Raw genomic sequence first — 15,939 nt, forward strand, 5'->3', positions numbered from 1 at the left:
TGCTGATAAATGGACAATACCATGTATTTACTGACCTGTGAATTAAACAGGCCACAGGAGTTGAGACTCTGACAGAGGGCAAAGCAGAAACACTCAGCAGCACAACTTCAATACAAAAAGATTTCGTTTGCAAGTCAATTACAGCGTGACCACTGTAATATAACATGTTCTGCATCTTGCCTGCCCCGCGCTGCATTGCTACACTCTGTCTCCTGTCTGCTGAATCTGTCAATCAGTTAGCTGCATGCTTCGTTCTCATACGCACACTCATGCAACCAACCAGGAATCCTGGTTGGATGAGAGCATACCAACCAACCATCCAACCAATCAAGTGAAAGGTGTCACCCCTAAAATGTATACGCCAATTAATCGTCACATCTTGTAATTCAGGATACTTATGGCATTGGTCTTTGGGAAGTTTTTTTACTGCTCTGTTAAAGTAAGAGTATGTTGTTGATTGATTAACAATGCTAAGTAGACTGATCAATCAGTAAACCAGCTGCTATAGCAGCACACAAATTATGATTGCACAGGTTTCTGGAGAACTCACTAATAGATGATCAGTATCGATAGCCACATACAAAAAGAAAACAAGATCAGGGCTTCCAAAAATGGGTATAACAAATTCACAAGTAACAATGAGTAGCTCCTGGATGGAGTTCTGCTTTTGTTTTTTCTGCAAATTAACAGAAAACCTTGCCAACCAGGACACTTAACACTGGGCTAACTATAGGAGGGAAACAGTGATATATATATCGAATCATTAGGGTGTTAAACATGCCAAAAATTCCTTGATATATTGCTCTAACTTCTTGGCACCATGTTCTTCAGCAGTTCTATTAAAGGTAAATTTGTCTAAAATGCCTGCCCATAAAACCTGAGACACAGATATACTGAGAGGTCATGCTGGTTGGGTGTTACAGAGCTGGATTATATTCAGTGGAGTAAAGCCAGTATCAGCCAGCTATTGAACAAAAACAGTCAGTCCCTGGAGAGTTACAAGTGTTTCTGAGACTTACAAATAAAAGCTAGAAATACATGAACCTGTATGCTGTATACGCCAGGCATTTTATATTGCTGCACCCAGTGAACCCATCAGGCTAATACAAGCTGATGTCAAAAATGCACATGTGTGTTTTATATTGTAGCAAAATATAATGTAGTGTTTTGCACTAAATGTCCTTTTGTCCCCCCATCTCTTGCATCATTTGTCACAACCTGTTAAAGTGCTTTAACAGGTTGTTTGTGTCTGTCAGACGCCGCCTGTCTCACTCTTGCTGTGTCCTAAAGGCCGAGCAGCACAGTTTACTTTCTGAAGTATCCCTGATGTTCAACAGGTGCCTTTGTTCCCACAGCAACTATATATAAAACCTGACAAGAGGGGAGGACCAAGTAGAAGATGGTCCCTCACATGCCTGCTACTTGCAGTTTTCTTGTATTTGCTTTTACTTTTTCTGGTAGACTTAATTAAATGAAGAACTGTTTGAGTTCAACAGATTTTCTGGCACAAAGATGTTGCATTCTCAAAACTGAAACCTCACAGTTACGCTTCCTTTCTGCTGCCATATCTTTTCATATACAAGACTTCTAAAGTGCTCCCAAGTTTAGGCAGATCACTGACAGCCGCTCAAGAACGTTTGGAGACTGCAGCTTCATTGTGCTTTTAACGGTTGCTGCATGACATCATTTTGCGTGACAAAAACTTGATTCATGGCAGAATCTTGGCTGTTGTGTTCACTTCACATGGCGGCCTGTCTAAACTGTGACAAGCAGATTATCTTCCTGTAGACGGAATACAAACTTCAAGTATGATTGTGAATTCCAATGACAAGGCAAGACAAGGACTTGAGGTAATTAAGAGTATGGCTCTGTAGAGTAAAAAGACGGCCTGAGTCTGCAGAGACCATTCCTTTTAACTGAAGAGCTCATTTCTAACTAAACTGACAGAATTATCCACTCAGTTTAGAAGTCAATCTGTCAGATATTGATTAATGTACATGAGTAATGTCTCTTTTGAGGAAAAATACAACAAATAAATGACAAACTTTTGGATGTGTGTAAAAGTGAAAAGCGAGCAGGTTGACTTGGCAATCAGTTCTCTAAACAATTATTCCCACTAGATGACAGCTGGAGGAAACGTATGACACTGACATGATGACAGACAGAAAAACTGTTTACTTTCCTCTAGTTTCCCTGCATCACACTCTCTCGTCCTCTTTTCTCTCCACCTGTGCAGCTGTCAGTGATTCTCTCTCACCCGCTCATAATCTTACGCCGCTGTTGTTACAGAGAGAAAGCGCATTTTTGTCTGAGAGAGTTGTTGACACGCTGAAACAGCACGTCTTTTAACAAGGACTCGTATCTAATGACTAATGAGCCATTCAGATAGGAAGAGTGCCCCTTGGTAAATGTAAACTAACCTCAGATTCAGCGGGAAATGCTCTCTTAATCGGCACACGTTTTTGTCCTCACCTGCTCTGCTGGCATTGATCAGAGTCGCCACTCTGCTCTGTAACCACATTTGGTAATCTGGCAGCTTTTAAGTATCAGAATCTGATCAAATGAGCATCTTGTTTGCTGGCAGACTAAATGAGAATGTGATACAGGCTAACACTTCCAGTAAATGTGTCACTGTGGCTCCACTGCCTTGGGCTAAGCAATTAGTCTCCGTCTGAAGTGTTTAACTCTCATGCTGCATAATGATTAGTTTCAGGTCACGGCCCTAGGAGCTGCATGACTTATGTTTTCTTTCCACATCCTTTCATCGTCTTGTTCAACCAGGTAGTGCCATGTGCTGCTGTGAGTACTCGTGCCAAGTGAAAGCAATGGATTACTCAACAGAAACAGGCTTGATTTACAGTTTGGCAAAGCTGTGGAATCTGCCTTTGTGAGAGGGCACCTCCTCAGAGCATCTACATGAGGCTGATTAACAAAGTCTGTTCCCACAAACATCCTCCTTGGTGCAAACTGTACAAGGAATGAATCAGAAAAGCATATCCAATTACTGCATTGTTTATACCACTGTGTATTAATACAGTATGTTGAGCATTTGAAAATTTGAACCATATTGTGTCCATCATTTATTTGGTATTTGTTGTAACTGTTTTGGAATACCTTTGTCATGATTTGGCTGGCATATGTAAGCAGGACTTGCTCTTGGATTCTTGAGGGCATTCCCCATGTGTTTTTGTGAACTTTGATTTTTCTGCCTGGATACTAAAGAGGAAAGCGGCTCGCCAGTTAGTGTAGGAAGCTTAACGCAGCACTTTCAGACTTCCTGTTTTATCGGTACCATATGGATTACCACAGTTTGATATATGTACGCATGTGAACTCCATCAGAGCTTTTCACCTAACTTTTTTTGGTCCAGGCCCTGTCAGAATCCCCTAAAATGCAGCTGAAAGAAGTTTCCGGTGAATCTTTTACACGGTTTCTAAATAGCCATGAGATAAAGCATTATCTATCTTTGAATAACAGGAAAACTGCGGAAGCATCTCACAAGCTTACATGGTGATGTCTGCACATGTGTTTGAGGGGGTTGGTAGTAGACAGATTTGGATCCAGTGCTGAAGTAATCCGATAAATCAGAGGTGCTTTGTAAACTGCCCTGACCCCTGCACTCCTGCTCTGCAGTGTTTACGCTGGCTCCACTGGCATTTAACACAAGGTGCATATTTTTAACATTAGGATCCTCCCAGCTCACTTTGGGCCATGTAAATAGTACGCTGCCCGTCAGCCGGGATCAATCAAGAGGCTGCCTGTTTGGATCAGCTCCATATGTGTGTGAATGATATCACTGGTGGGTCGGGGTCTCAAAAGTCTTAAACATTAGTCCATCTCCAAGATCATCTGATTGTTTAACAGACAGAGTGAGACTGCAGCAGCAGTTCACGTATGCATGTGTGCTGCACTGTATTCTTACTGAATTCAGTACGGACTATTATTATTGTTTGAAGGAAATTTTTATACACTATAGGGTAGTTGAAAGGAAATCAAGTATCATATTCAAAATATCCTCTTAAAATTTTCTAGGGGTGAAAAACATGTTGAAAACATCAGTCACAACAGCATACAGAGGTAAAATTGAAACCTGTTTAAGAAATCTTAAAGTACTGAAAGTAATTAAAGTGTCTAAAATATTGGCAAAAAAACTGAAAGCCTGTGAAAGATCACCTGAAAAAATCTGAAACTTTCTCATGCATCTTAGCTGCTGATCTTCTGGGAACAGGGTCAGAGAGATTCTGATATTTCTCAGCTGCTTGACATATCTTTAAATCCTGCTCTATGGAGGCAATACAGGCAACACTGCCCTCTGCTGGTTGTGTCACAAAATAATTAAATATAGGCCATTTATCAAGGAGATGTGTGTGCCACACAAGACTAAATAAAACCAAGACCATGTTTAATCTTTAAAAGCATGACAATGAATCACTTCATGAGCATTTCTTACATTTCCAACCAGGACACTGTGTTTTTCATTATAAAGACTGTATATTTAAAATGTTAAGCTAAACATTTACAACTGGACTAAACTTTTCAACACCGTACCAGCCTACCAAGCTGGATTTAACAGAACATTGTAGATAGGTCTGAAATACTGACATGCCAGTTTCAACTCAACCTCTGTGAACTTCTGGATGTTTGTGTAGGAGAGGGTGTGTGTATAGATGCATCAAGGCATCCAGGCATTCATAAAAACACCCTTGCATGCATTCTTACATGTGCATGTAAGGCAGATGTGGCCACGGCTGCAGAGCAGACCAGAGTGGCCTGAGGCTGATTTTTTTCATGACAGTTTGAACAAGTCACATAGAAATCTCATCTTTAGAAATCAGATTTGGGCTACTTTCTGTCTGAATGAGCCACATTTTAAAAAATCTAATGGGAAAAGGCAAACACAAACAACTAAGATCAGATTTAAAAAATAATCTGAATTTAAGCATTAAGGCTAACAATGTGAACGCATCCTAAGAGACAATTTTTGCATTTCTGAGTCTCTGCACACACATGTGGTCACAACTCTCATTAATGATGCATTTTTAAGTGACTTGAGTTCAACATGTAATGTTTAATGTGGTATGAAATGCTGCAAATTCCAATGTATGGCAAGTTTTCCCTCTAAAAACTAAACATGGTGAGTGAGTGGGTTCTTAGCATGAGATAAGATCAGTTGTGTTTGCGTAAGAGAGCAGAGGTGGTCTGAGGGGAGAGATAAGGCACTTTTAAAATCCTTTGTGAATATATTCAACTGTCTTCTGAGTATTAACATTTCTTGCATCATTTTGAATTTTTTTTAAACTGTTACATGTAAAATTGTAATGGGGGATCATATCTACTAGCAAGATTCAGATACTAATTCATGCATGGGCTACTTTCTAACATTCAAAGTAAAATATGAAATGCATTTACTAAATTAAATGTTTCATTCATATATTCTTTGATGAATGTCCATGATGTTACACGCCTTCTCCGCCAAGTAAAACTGCATATCCATTTTGCAATAAAATTGTAAAATGTATAATGACTGTGTTCTAGACTAAATGTAGGTTATAATATAAAATTATTTATTGCTTGAATGTGTTGAAAAATACATAAGATGAGGAACGTATTATTTGCATATTAAATTGCAATCGCAATATTGGGGGAAAAAAATTGCAATTAGATTATTTTTGCAAATGGTTCAGCCCTAATGCTAACACATGTTGTGTGACTTACTGCAGATGTTACACCATTCACTCTTTTACAAAGGCGTGCTTTTGGACTTATGGTACAGCTTCCTTTATGATTAAACTTAATAGATTTTAGACTCCTTACTCAATTTTCTGGGCAATACCATAATGCTTGTATTAAGGAGCCTGTCTTTCTTCTTCTCCTAGATCACATCCCCAATGTGGTTTTAGCTTAGAATATAGATTCAGTGCCTCTACTTGTTACTATTTCTTTACATTTATTAGTACCGTGTTTCCCACAGAATGAGACTACACTTGGAAAGTAGGGGGGGCAGAGGGGGTCATCCCACCTACCTTCGTTTTGTAGGTTCATTTGTTTGTTTGTTTCTGCTCTTAATAGTATTCATCAGTAGTATGTTGTAAAAAGATTCTCAAATATCATCTCTAAGCTCCTTAAAATGTTTAAAATGAGATTTTTGTAATTATAGCCAGTGAGCTACACATGTAAAGACTTATTTTGATGAGACGGTGCGTTGCAACCATCATTCTAGAGCGCAGGAGTAAATGATATTGGCTCAAATATTTCATTTGTGTATTAAGAGACAGCTTTCATGTGAATCGATGGTGATAATATATGGCATCCTGAGAAATGGTCAGCAAATAAACTTAGGTAGCTGAGTTTACACATAGATGTCCCACCCAAATGTCATCTATGTGTAAGAAACAGTAACCTCTGGCTTTTAATTTCTGTTGTGAGAACAATTCTACCTGTATTTTGATGTTTGAAATGTATTTGGTGTACAAAGGTGGTTCAACCTGGAAATACTATAACAACTGTCTTATGTTCTTTTAAACATTGCTTTGGCTCCTTGGTGTCATGTCTGAGTTTCTTAAGTTCTCAACTATAAATGAAGATATTTTCTATAAATTAAAAGCTATTAATTACCTAAAATGGTTGAGGCTGAATTGTGTATCCATAGTTTAAGTATTGTGCCTTTATGTGTGTTTCAGGGCTGTGGTTCAGGGGGTCCAGATGGAAGGCATGAGGGGCCCGGCCTACACTGGAGTCTGGCTCTAGAGTCCACAGGGGCTCCCACTTCAACAGGACACATTCCACAGGTACACATAAACACTCGCCACACAAAGCAAGACAGATTGAGTTCAAGGACCAAAGATGGTCCTGTGATGGAGGAAATGGAAAAAACATTTGTCCCTCAACTAAAGCATTTAACCCGTGTGAAAACACTGCTTAAATAGATTAGCAGGAAAGGAGGAATTCTGCTGGAACTGCAACTTCCTTCTTGATGATTGCATTATGGGGGAAAAGTATTTTTTTCTATATCAGCAAACCTGAACACTTTAAGATCCTTGACAGTGTGTAGTCCCGTTGCCCATCATATATTAAAAATGGAAAGGTTGGAAAATGATCTGCTATTTCAGGGAACAGTTCAAGCCGTCTGTGCAGCAGCAAGCTCACCCCCAAAACAGAGCCATTAGCCTCTGATTGTGTGGCAACCTTTACTAACTGGCTTTAGTGAAATAGCGTGATTGAAATGTATGCAAATGAAAAAAACAGATGTGAAAGAATGTAAATCGGATATATTGATTATTAACAGCGCACATAAAGCATTCACCTTACAAAAGATAAAACACCACATGTCTACTAAACTTTAACTTAAACTGTATGTTGTCTTATGTACGCCACACCTCCACTCTTTCCTGCAAATAAACAAACCCCAGGGGGTCTGTTTAAGATTATCACAAAAGGAACAACCACAAATGACATGTTTGAAATACGTTTTGATCAGCTTAAAGAGCATAAAGGCCTACATGAACCTCCAAACACATGCAAGTGCGATAAAAACAAATGTAACTGCAAGTGCTGTTTATGGTTAGAGGTTTCAAGTTGGACCAGTGGTGCTCTAATGGTGTGGCAAGGCTCACCAGGCAACTCTAGGTGTGCCTTGGGAATTTGTACAGCTATAAATTATCACTGTAACAGTACCACAACTAAAGATACTGCATTACGTTTTACAGAGGCTATTTTGCATGGATATGAACACAGTATGCCTTGCGATTTTTACTTGATTTTAGGTGTGCTGACAGCAAAAACATTGGAAAACCACTGAGCTGGACATGTAAACATATCCAGCAACATAGCAAACTGCAAGCTGCACAGGATCACTCAGACGCTTTTACAAGCCACTAAATGATTCATTCACCAAAAGTCCTTCAACAGCAGCAACACAGCAGCAAGGCCTACAGAGAAACTGCTGGCAAAAATTCAGCCTTAGCTAACTTAATGGCAACCCTATAAGTTAGCATACAGCCAACTGACAAGCACAGTTAGCAAACAAACATGAATGTTTGATGTCACGGGCAGCTAAAGAAAGCAAAAACAGCACATGAAGTCAACTTACCATGAGATGAGTCGAAATCCGGTGAGTCCTCCCACTCCTTATTAGTCCGAGAATAAGTAGTGTATTAACTTTAGGAGAACAAGTTTTCCCTCAATAAACTATTTAGTCCTGTGTCTGAAATTAAGCCAGCTGACGAACAGCCGGTGTCAATTCTTTGAAGCAACAAAACGGACCATGTGTAGTGCTATTTTGAACACTTATAGCGATACATACAGAATATGAAGCACAGACTTAGGGTTGAAGTAAAGCTGTGGCGCGACAGGTTATAATTTTCGCGCCCTACACCTGCGTGGATGATTGGACGTGTTAAGTCACGTGGTGGTAATTGGGCCAACACCGCTTAGCAAAGCACAATGCGACTGCTGCCACTTTATATAATATAGCAGTGATATTTTTATCAGTAAAACATGGCAGTGTCACATTATTAGTGCCCTAAAACAGCGTTTTCAAAGAAGTGGTCCTGACGCCCCAGAGGAAACTAGAGGGAGGAAATGGAACATAAATATAAATGATGAAAACTTCATTTTTATCAAAGGTATTTGAATATTTGTCTTTTTCCCTCATATTTTTCATAAGGGAACTGTGTTTTTCCTCTAGGCCAATCTTTAATGATTAATATATAAGTGTAAGCTGACCAGTCCAACCAATCAGAATTGCATCTGCCATGAGATAGTGAATTAGCAGAAAGTTGCTGTGCAGTTGAAAAGCAGCCACCTGTAGAGAAAATTGCTCCGAAATTGCCAACCCCAGGCCTTACCCTTACTTCATTTCTGCTATTACTGTTTAATATTGTTACTAAAGGCTGTTTAGAACAGCAGAAAGAAATATTGATCAATAGTAATCGATAATTAACAGAAGAGGAAATTACTAAAGGCTCTTTCCTATCACTGTATGCATTGATTACTATTAAGACAGAAATCATAGACTTTCTGAAAGACAAAAAAGAAGACAATAATAAAAACAAGATTACTTTGTTTTAAATTAAAAATAAAAGCATATACTAAGAAGTTGTTGGGTTTGTTTTTATTTTTTATATCATTATTTACAAGAAATTTCTGAGATTTTGTGAGAGTCTTTTGGGGTCATTAGCATGGCAAAGTTTGGGAACACCTGCCCTACAGTGAGTTTTATTCAGGAGTATAAACATTGGTATAACCAGTATCTAAGTGATTTTCATCCATAACATGATTTTAACGTATTTCCTTCATTTTCGGCTTAGGACGTGTGCCCATGAGGTCGTCACCACTGGTCCTGCTTCTCCTGATCGGCGTCCAGGCTGTACTGAACATGTCAGGTGGATTGGCCTGGAGCGCTGGGTCAGCCAACCACAGAGTAGGACAGCAGACGGCAGCCAATCACAGAGCAGGACAGCAGCAGGGAGCAGCAAAGGGCCACATTTCTGAGCACCATTCTTCACAGGAGCACCGTAAGACCAGTCACCACAGGACCAAGAGGCCCCATCGGGCAGCCTCACACACCCAGAATAGGAGCCCCGTCGTGGGGCACTCTATGGATTCTGCCCCTGACCCTTCCATCCCAGTGGTGGACCCCAAGCTCTTCTCGAAGAGACGTTATCACCCCTCGCCCCGTGTTGTCTTCAGTGAGGAGATTCCATCTCATGATGCCCTGGAGGGTGAGAGCTATGACGTTGAAGGGGTGAGGGGGGTTAGGGTAAGGCGTGGTGCGGGGTCGCACACCATGCACCGAGGAGAGTACTCAGTGTGTGACAGCATGAATACCTGGGTGAGCAACCTGACACGAGCCACAGACTTAGCTGGGAATGAGGTGACAGTGCTGCCCTTTGTTACGATCAACAATGTGGTGAAGAGACAGTTCTTCTACGAGACCACCTGTCGCTCCCCCACTCACAGAGGTTCTGGGACTGCAAACGGGGGAAGACCAGGAGCACGAGGAGGCAAACAGGGCTCAAAATCTGGCAACTCTGGCTGTTTGGGCATTGACAGCCGCCACTGGAACTCCTACTGCACCAACTCACATGTATTTGTAAGCGCCCTGACCACCCACAATAAACTGACAGCTTGGCGTTTCATCCGCATAAACGCCGCATGTGTGTGCGTTCTCAGCCGGAAGTCTTGGGCGGGACGACTGGGGCACTGACCCCAGACCACTGAACTCTGAACCAAGAACACACATTTCTACTAAACAGCCACTGCAGCTTTATTGCCAATACTGTAACCCTCCTTCTCAACTGCAAACACACACACACACACACACACACACACAGATCATAAAACTCAATCCACACACTTCACAGACATACAAACATCATCAATCAGACCCTTTGGCCTCCCTGACCCTACCTCAATCCCAGAAGTCCTGGTTCTTTAAGTTATGAGAACTGCATGTCATATTTATGGTTTATACAGTGAAATATGAAAATATATATACAGTATGTTTAAACATACTAAATGAATTCAAGCTTTTAATGTTGTTGTTGTTATTGTCTTTGTGTTGTTCATGCTGTTATTTATTAAACAACTCAGTACCTGCCTGGCGTCTTGAGTAAGTTTGAGTTAACAATGCTATTACTTTTTTGGTTTTAGAGATGATTATCAGCATTTTATGTTCATAGTTTATAATTTTATATTTGTAATCCATGCAGTATGAAGTCTGAGGTAGTAGTAGTAGTAGTTGTAGTAGAAGGTTTGTCTACGCTGATCACTTTTTTGCTTAGAAAGACATGGTACTGTATGGTACCTGCAATCCACCATTAGCAGAAATCAATTGTACTTAGCTTAGCAGCTGTAAGCTGGAAAATATCTTCAAACATGAATGGGTTATGCTAACAGCAATTCTTACAGACTGTTCATTGGCATTGCCATATATCTGCAGTAATTTGACAGTACTATGCATTTCCTGTTTTCGTTTTTCTTTTTGAATACAGCTTTATTCATAAGCAAAGTTTGGCAGCTACATTCATGAAATAACCACATTGCAAACTTTGCAGACTAAGAAGTATTTCATGGCTAGAATAAAGAAAAATATCAGAGGTCTAATCTGGGATTAAATTATGTATCAGCTCTTTTTAGAGTTATTTGCATAAAGTGGGCTCACTTTTGCTTTGTTTGCTTCAGCTATAGCTAGCATAGCTTTGCTAGCAATGTAATCAACGTTACTACATAAGCCAATGTAGCCAAGTTAGCCTTGGCAAAGGTAGTTAAAGCTAAAGCTAATTTTGCCACGTAGATAACTTGGATAAGTTAGCTTATGTAGCTACTTTGTGAGCTTAGCTTTTACTTTAGCTATGCAGCGACAATAGCTAAATAGCCCCATTATCTTTGTGGCTTATGCAGCTTACTGAACTAGATAAGCTGCATTTGCTGCATTAGAATGTTTTCCCTGTAAATATACTTTTGACAAACATTTTGTAAATTGGTTTTGCAGGTCAGCTTTTTGACCTTTAGCTTTGGTATTCTAACTCTTACTCCCCAAAATGGTAGTTTAGTCCAGTTTTATTTGGAACGATTTAGTGTGTCTTTCAGTTCTGAGCCATACAGTGTCTGTTAGAGTAGCCATCAGAGATGTGTGGTCTGCAGCCAGACTGTCTTGAATTTCCACCGAACTCTGTTTTATGTGCTGTGCAGCATTTTTCAAAGACAGGCGACAGAAGCCAGTTTCAGAGCAGGGTTGACTTCAGATGAATGCAGCACAGACAGACCAACCATTCCTCTCATACTTGCACATTCATTGGCCAGGTTCTTTCCTTAGAGAAGGAATGTTGTTCACACCATGCAGCACACAGAGTCCAGCTCTGAACTCTATACACAGAGAAATGGATTGATTGCTTGTTTTGTTTACAGCAGTGTGCAGAGTTCCTGTCACCTTGACTCAACAAGTGCAAACACAGAGGACATGGAAATGCTCTCAGTTAGATCACATCAACAACTATCCTGAAACTGAATGAGCTGTAGAGGAGAGGAAAGACACAAGCCATTTCTAATGCAATGTGAAGGTAATACTCATTTGTTGCATATTACAACCCCAATTCCAGAAAAGTTGGGGCGCTGTGTAAAATGATTATAACAGATTGCATTAATGTAAATGTAATCTGGTAATCTGGAGCCAAAGCAGTTCCAGCAGATACAGAAACAAGATCTGAAATCTCTGTCCAGAAGAGTGCAGTCCCAGGAACAGCAAAGAATCTGTGCAGAACCTTAAGGCCTGGTAGACACTGTGCGCTTTTGAGAAAGGTGACCAATCATGCTGATATCTTTGGTCATAGCTCCAAAACAGTGGTCCTAATGTCGCACTGTGAGACAGGTTGACAGATGGTGGTTGTCGTTGTCTTGCAACCGTCACTGCTGTTATGATTAAGGTTAACTAACCAACCAATAGGAATGCAGCAAGAAATGATGTAACAATATGACACTGGTGCAAATAAACAAACAAGTAATCAATTAATTTGTGGGATTCAAACAAGAAGGGAGATCTTGTCAATCTGTGGAAACAGAAGCCCTTTATCCTATCAGCAAGCTCTGATAGAAATCCAAAGCATAAAGGAGACACAAGACTGCCCCCAGAAAAGAACGAGTTGGGAATTTTATCTATAGCATGCATGTAAGCCTCATATGCACATGCACAGAGCAGTGACCTGTCTTTGTCAATTCTGTGGATCATCTTAGTTGACAAGTAGTTTTACGCCCCCCGAAAAATTGGTTATTATCAAATGACCATAAACCAACATACACTGAAACAATGTATGGCATCAGTGTCTCTTTGACTGACTCTAAATTTGGTTTTATATTACAGCTTAGCTTTGTGATTTTTCCAAGTAATTTAAACATTACAAAAGATTAAAGGACAGTGAAAATGCTACCCTCTTGAAGTTCAGTTAAAAACGTTTTCCTAAATAATGACAGTCAAAAAGAAGAGGAAAAGGATGACCGTAAGGCGCACTCTTGCTCACTTTTCTTTTTTCCTCCTTCCACTTAAAGCCAAATTTTGCATCTTTTCTCATATTTTCATCATCCCCTGGTGCCAGGCCTTGCTCTCACCTTGTTGCTGCCATTTCACATCACACACATCATATACACAACATGTTAAAGCTCTGAATGTGTTGCCAGGAAACCTCATCAGAGCAAGGCCATCTTATCAAAGGTTTTCAGGATGTAACAGGCAGTATGTTTGTTAACTGATTCTCATTTTCTGTCTCCTAGCTGTAAAGGAATACTTGAAGGGAACCTGCATTTAAAGAGAAAAAGAAGGAGCTGGGGATATAACTGAGATAAGACTGCTAATGCATTATTTTTTCTAATAATGCATCTAATCTGTATACTGGTTTCAGGACAGGGAGGCAAATATGGATATAATGAATAGACAATAGACAGTAAATAGCTCTGAAAAGGCTTTATGACCACCGTTAGCTAACTTGAACATCTGCGCCGCCCTGTTTTCATCTAATTCCCCGGTAGAAAAATAAACAATGACTGGATGCTGCTCTGGTCGCTTTCCCATGAAATTAGTTTATGTAGTTTTGTAACATGGCCACTAGATGGTGCTGCACTGCAGCAAATCGACTCACTCTCTCTGCTAGTCGCTTGACAGCTTGTTGTCGACTTAACCGTCCCAAGTTGTATAACAAATGAATTAATGTAACTGTTGACTAACATGTAATTCAGTTCATGAATTTATGACAGACATCACAGTAATTAGCTCAAAAAAGAAGAAAAGGTCCTGGTCTGCTAACCCAGACATTGCTCTCGCTTAAAAACACGTGAAAAAAGAAGGACTGCACTCTAAATGTGAAGGTATAGGCTAACAGCGCTGTTTATGGATTTTCTTATTAAACTGAGGCAAGTTTATCACGTGTGCTAACAGTTTAACAACCGGCCGGAGCTACTGAGGATGCTAACCCAGTGGTGGATCTGTTACACATCATGCAACCCTGTAAGTGATCCAGTCTGCTATTTATTTACATGGAGGTCAGGACCTGCACACATTTTTCTTTTTCAAATATTTGGAGCCCTAGCCGAGATACCAGCTGCCCATAATAGCCAGTGAGCAGGGACATGGTGGCCTGTTCCAGTCTTATCAGGCCTTCCTCTTTTGGCACTGCTCTGGTTAATGTCCAAACTAAACCATTTTTGTTTTCTCTCTGTTCTCAGCCGTGCTCCCTAATAAATGCCACAAACTCTACGACTCCGGGAGCATTTGAAGGTCGAGTTTGGAGACACAAGTGCAATGCTAAAAAAGAATATGGGTGGTATTCAAGTTAATACAACCTCTGAGCATTAGTGGCAGTTTTTCTCTGCAGTTTTCTCTCCCTCATTCACCATGTTATTCCTGACCCTCGTCGCTCCAGCCTCCAGCTTGGCAGGCTGTTTTCTCCTCTACGTAGAAGGACATTTTCTAACCAGTGCTGAAATTCCTGGAGATAAAATGATTCCCCCCCCCCCCATTCTCCATAGTGGTAGGGAAAATATTTATGTTGAACATGGCGTTGCTGCTCAGTTTTATGCTTCTAGTCAAAGAGGGCACCAAGAGAAGAAAGTCAGGACAAGTTAAATCCTGTTTAAGCTTAGCTAAGACTTTGCACAAGGGCTTACAATGCATAGGTATTAAAAGATGCAACTTTATTTTGACATCAGAAAATTATCAGTTCTAAATGGATTATTTTAACCCAACCCTAATGGGAAGAAAACTACCAAAGCACCCCTAAAACATTACACTAATAAAAGTACAAGTAACAGTAGCTCACACAATTTCAAGTGTGATGTATGACCATAAAAATGCCTTTTCAGTTAAAGAAATATATAACATATGGTTACTTTAATGAACATTTTCCACACAATATAATGAAATTAAATAAAGAGGATAGAAGATGGAAAAACAAGTTTCAACTCAGTCTCTTTAACTCATCACACAGCATTAAAAATCTACCAGTACCATCAGAGAAATAGAAACCATTTTATTCTTAGGTCTTTTATTTTCTCAACTAGTTATGTAAAATATCAACTGATGCCTTCCTGTTCTTATAATCTTGACACTTAATTTTGGTTTATATTACTGCATACGCCTGGAAGATATGATAATGGGTGTTGTCTTTAACAGTTAGGAAATGTCTCAACACCTTCCCATCATGGTTCTTCTTGTAAAAGGAAGTTGAGAAAACCTTTATCTAATCACACCATCACCAGTGTAATGCATAAAAGCTTGTTTTTACAAAGTCTACTTTCTAAGTCAACAAGAAGCTTTCAGCTTTATCCATACAGTTCGCTTTGTTTTCATTCTTGCCTGGACTGACTCCCATGCTCTTGTAATATATAACGTATGCTGTCATCTCATGACACTCCTGGGAAAATGCACTGTCAGTTGCAGTAATTGTAAGAAGCTTTAAATAAATGAATTATAGCTGGACATTTAATTTCTTAATGTAACTATTTACACTTGTTTAGAAAGTTGAATCACTCCAGGGCATCCAATCAGAGCTGGCACAGTTACTATCTCTTACTTAAGGGATTAACTGCACACATGGTCACCTTAGCTTGAATGGCTTCTGTGTTGTTGCCATGTAGCATACATGCAATGGTTACGTATATTTCTGTTCCCTCTGGTGAGGACCCCTTCTCCAAAATTTATTGTATAACTCCTTGAACACAAAAGGGGTTCTAGTCATTTGGAGGCCCAAGGCAAAGACCAATATGACACACCCGAATCTGAAATATAAGTGGCTTACTCAAATACACAACATAACTCAATGTCTTCACATATAATATTAAGCTTAAAGCATTAGTTCATGCAGGTCATGAAATTCAGCTTTCCCAGCCAGTTACGGCTCATTCTCTTCAACAAGGCGGCCCATTTAAACATGACATCCTCCTCACTAATCC

General features: G+C 39.9%; 1 protein-coding gene and 1 long non-coding RNA gene across 5 annotated transcripts in view; one reads left to right on the forward strand and one right to left on the reverse strand.

Moving 5' to 3' along the window:
- LOC121518109 overlaps positions 1–8,336 on the reverse strand; it is a 49,277-nt gene extending 40,941 nt beyond the window's left edge. Inside the window, exon 1 of the long non-coding RNA XR_005992622.1 lies at positions 8,090–8,336. This is a non-coding gene — a long non-coding RNA (uncharacterized LOC121518109). The remainder of the gene's footprint in view (positions 1–8,089) is intronic.
- The window catches only part of ngfa (nerve growth factor a (beta polypeptide)), a 179,522-nt gene extending 168,929 nt beyond the window's left edge, over positions 1–10,593 (forward strand). For 2 of the 4 annotated variants that reach the window (XM_041800305.1, XM_041800304.1), the window contains exons 2-3: positions 6,681–6,788; positions 9,309–10,593. In XM_041800305.1, coding sequence (XP_041656239.1) covers positions 9,320–10,207 — 888 coding nt within the window. In that variant the 5' untranslated portion in view covers positions 6,681–6,788; positions 9,309–9,319 and the 3' untranslated portion in view covers positions 10,208–10,593. Of the gene's footprint in view, positions 1–6,680; positions 6,789–7,947; positions 8,111–8,444; positions 8,625–9,308 lie in introns of those variants that run through there. The other 2 variants (XM_041800307.1, XM_041800306.1) reach the window with 2 other exon arrangements.
- The last annotated feature ends 5,346 nt before the right edge of the window (positions 10,594–15,939 follow it).

Source organism: Cheilinus undulatus, linkage group 11 (genome assembly GCF_018320785.1).
Source record: "Cheilinus undulatus linkage group 11, ASM1832078v1, whole genome shotgun sequence".
Taxonomy (NCBI): Eukaryota; Metazoa; Chordata; class Actinopteri; order Labriformes; family Labridae; genus Cheilinus; species Cheilinus undulatus.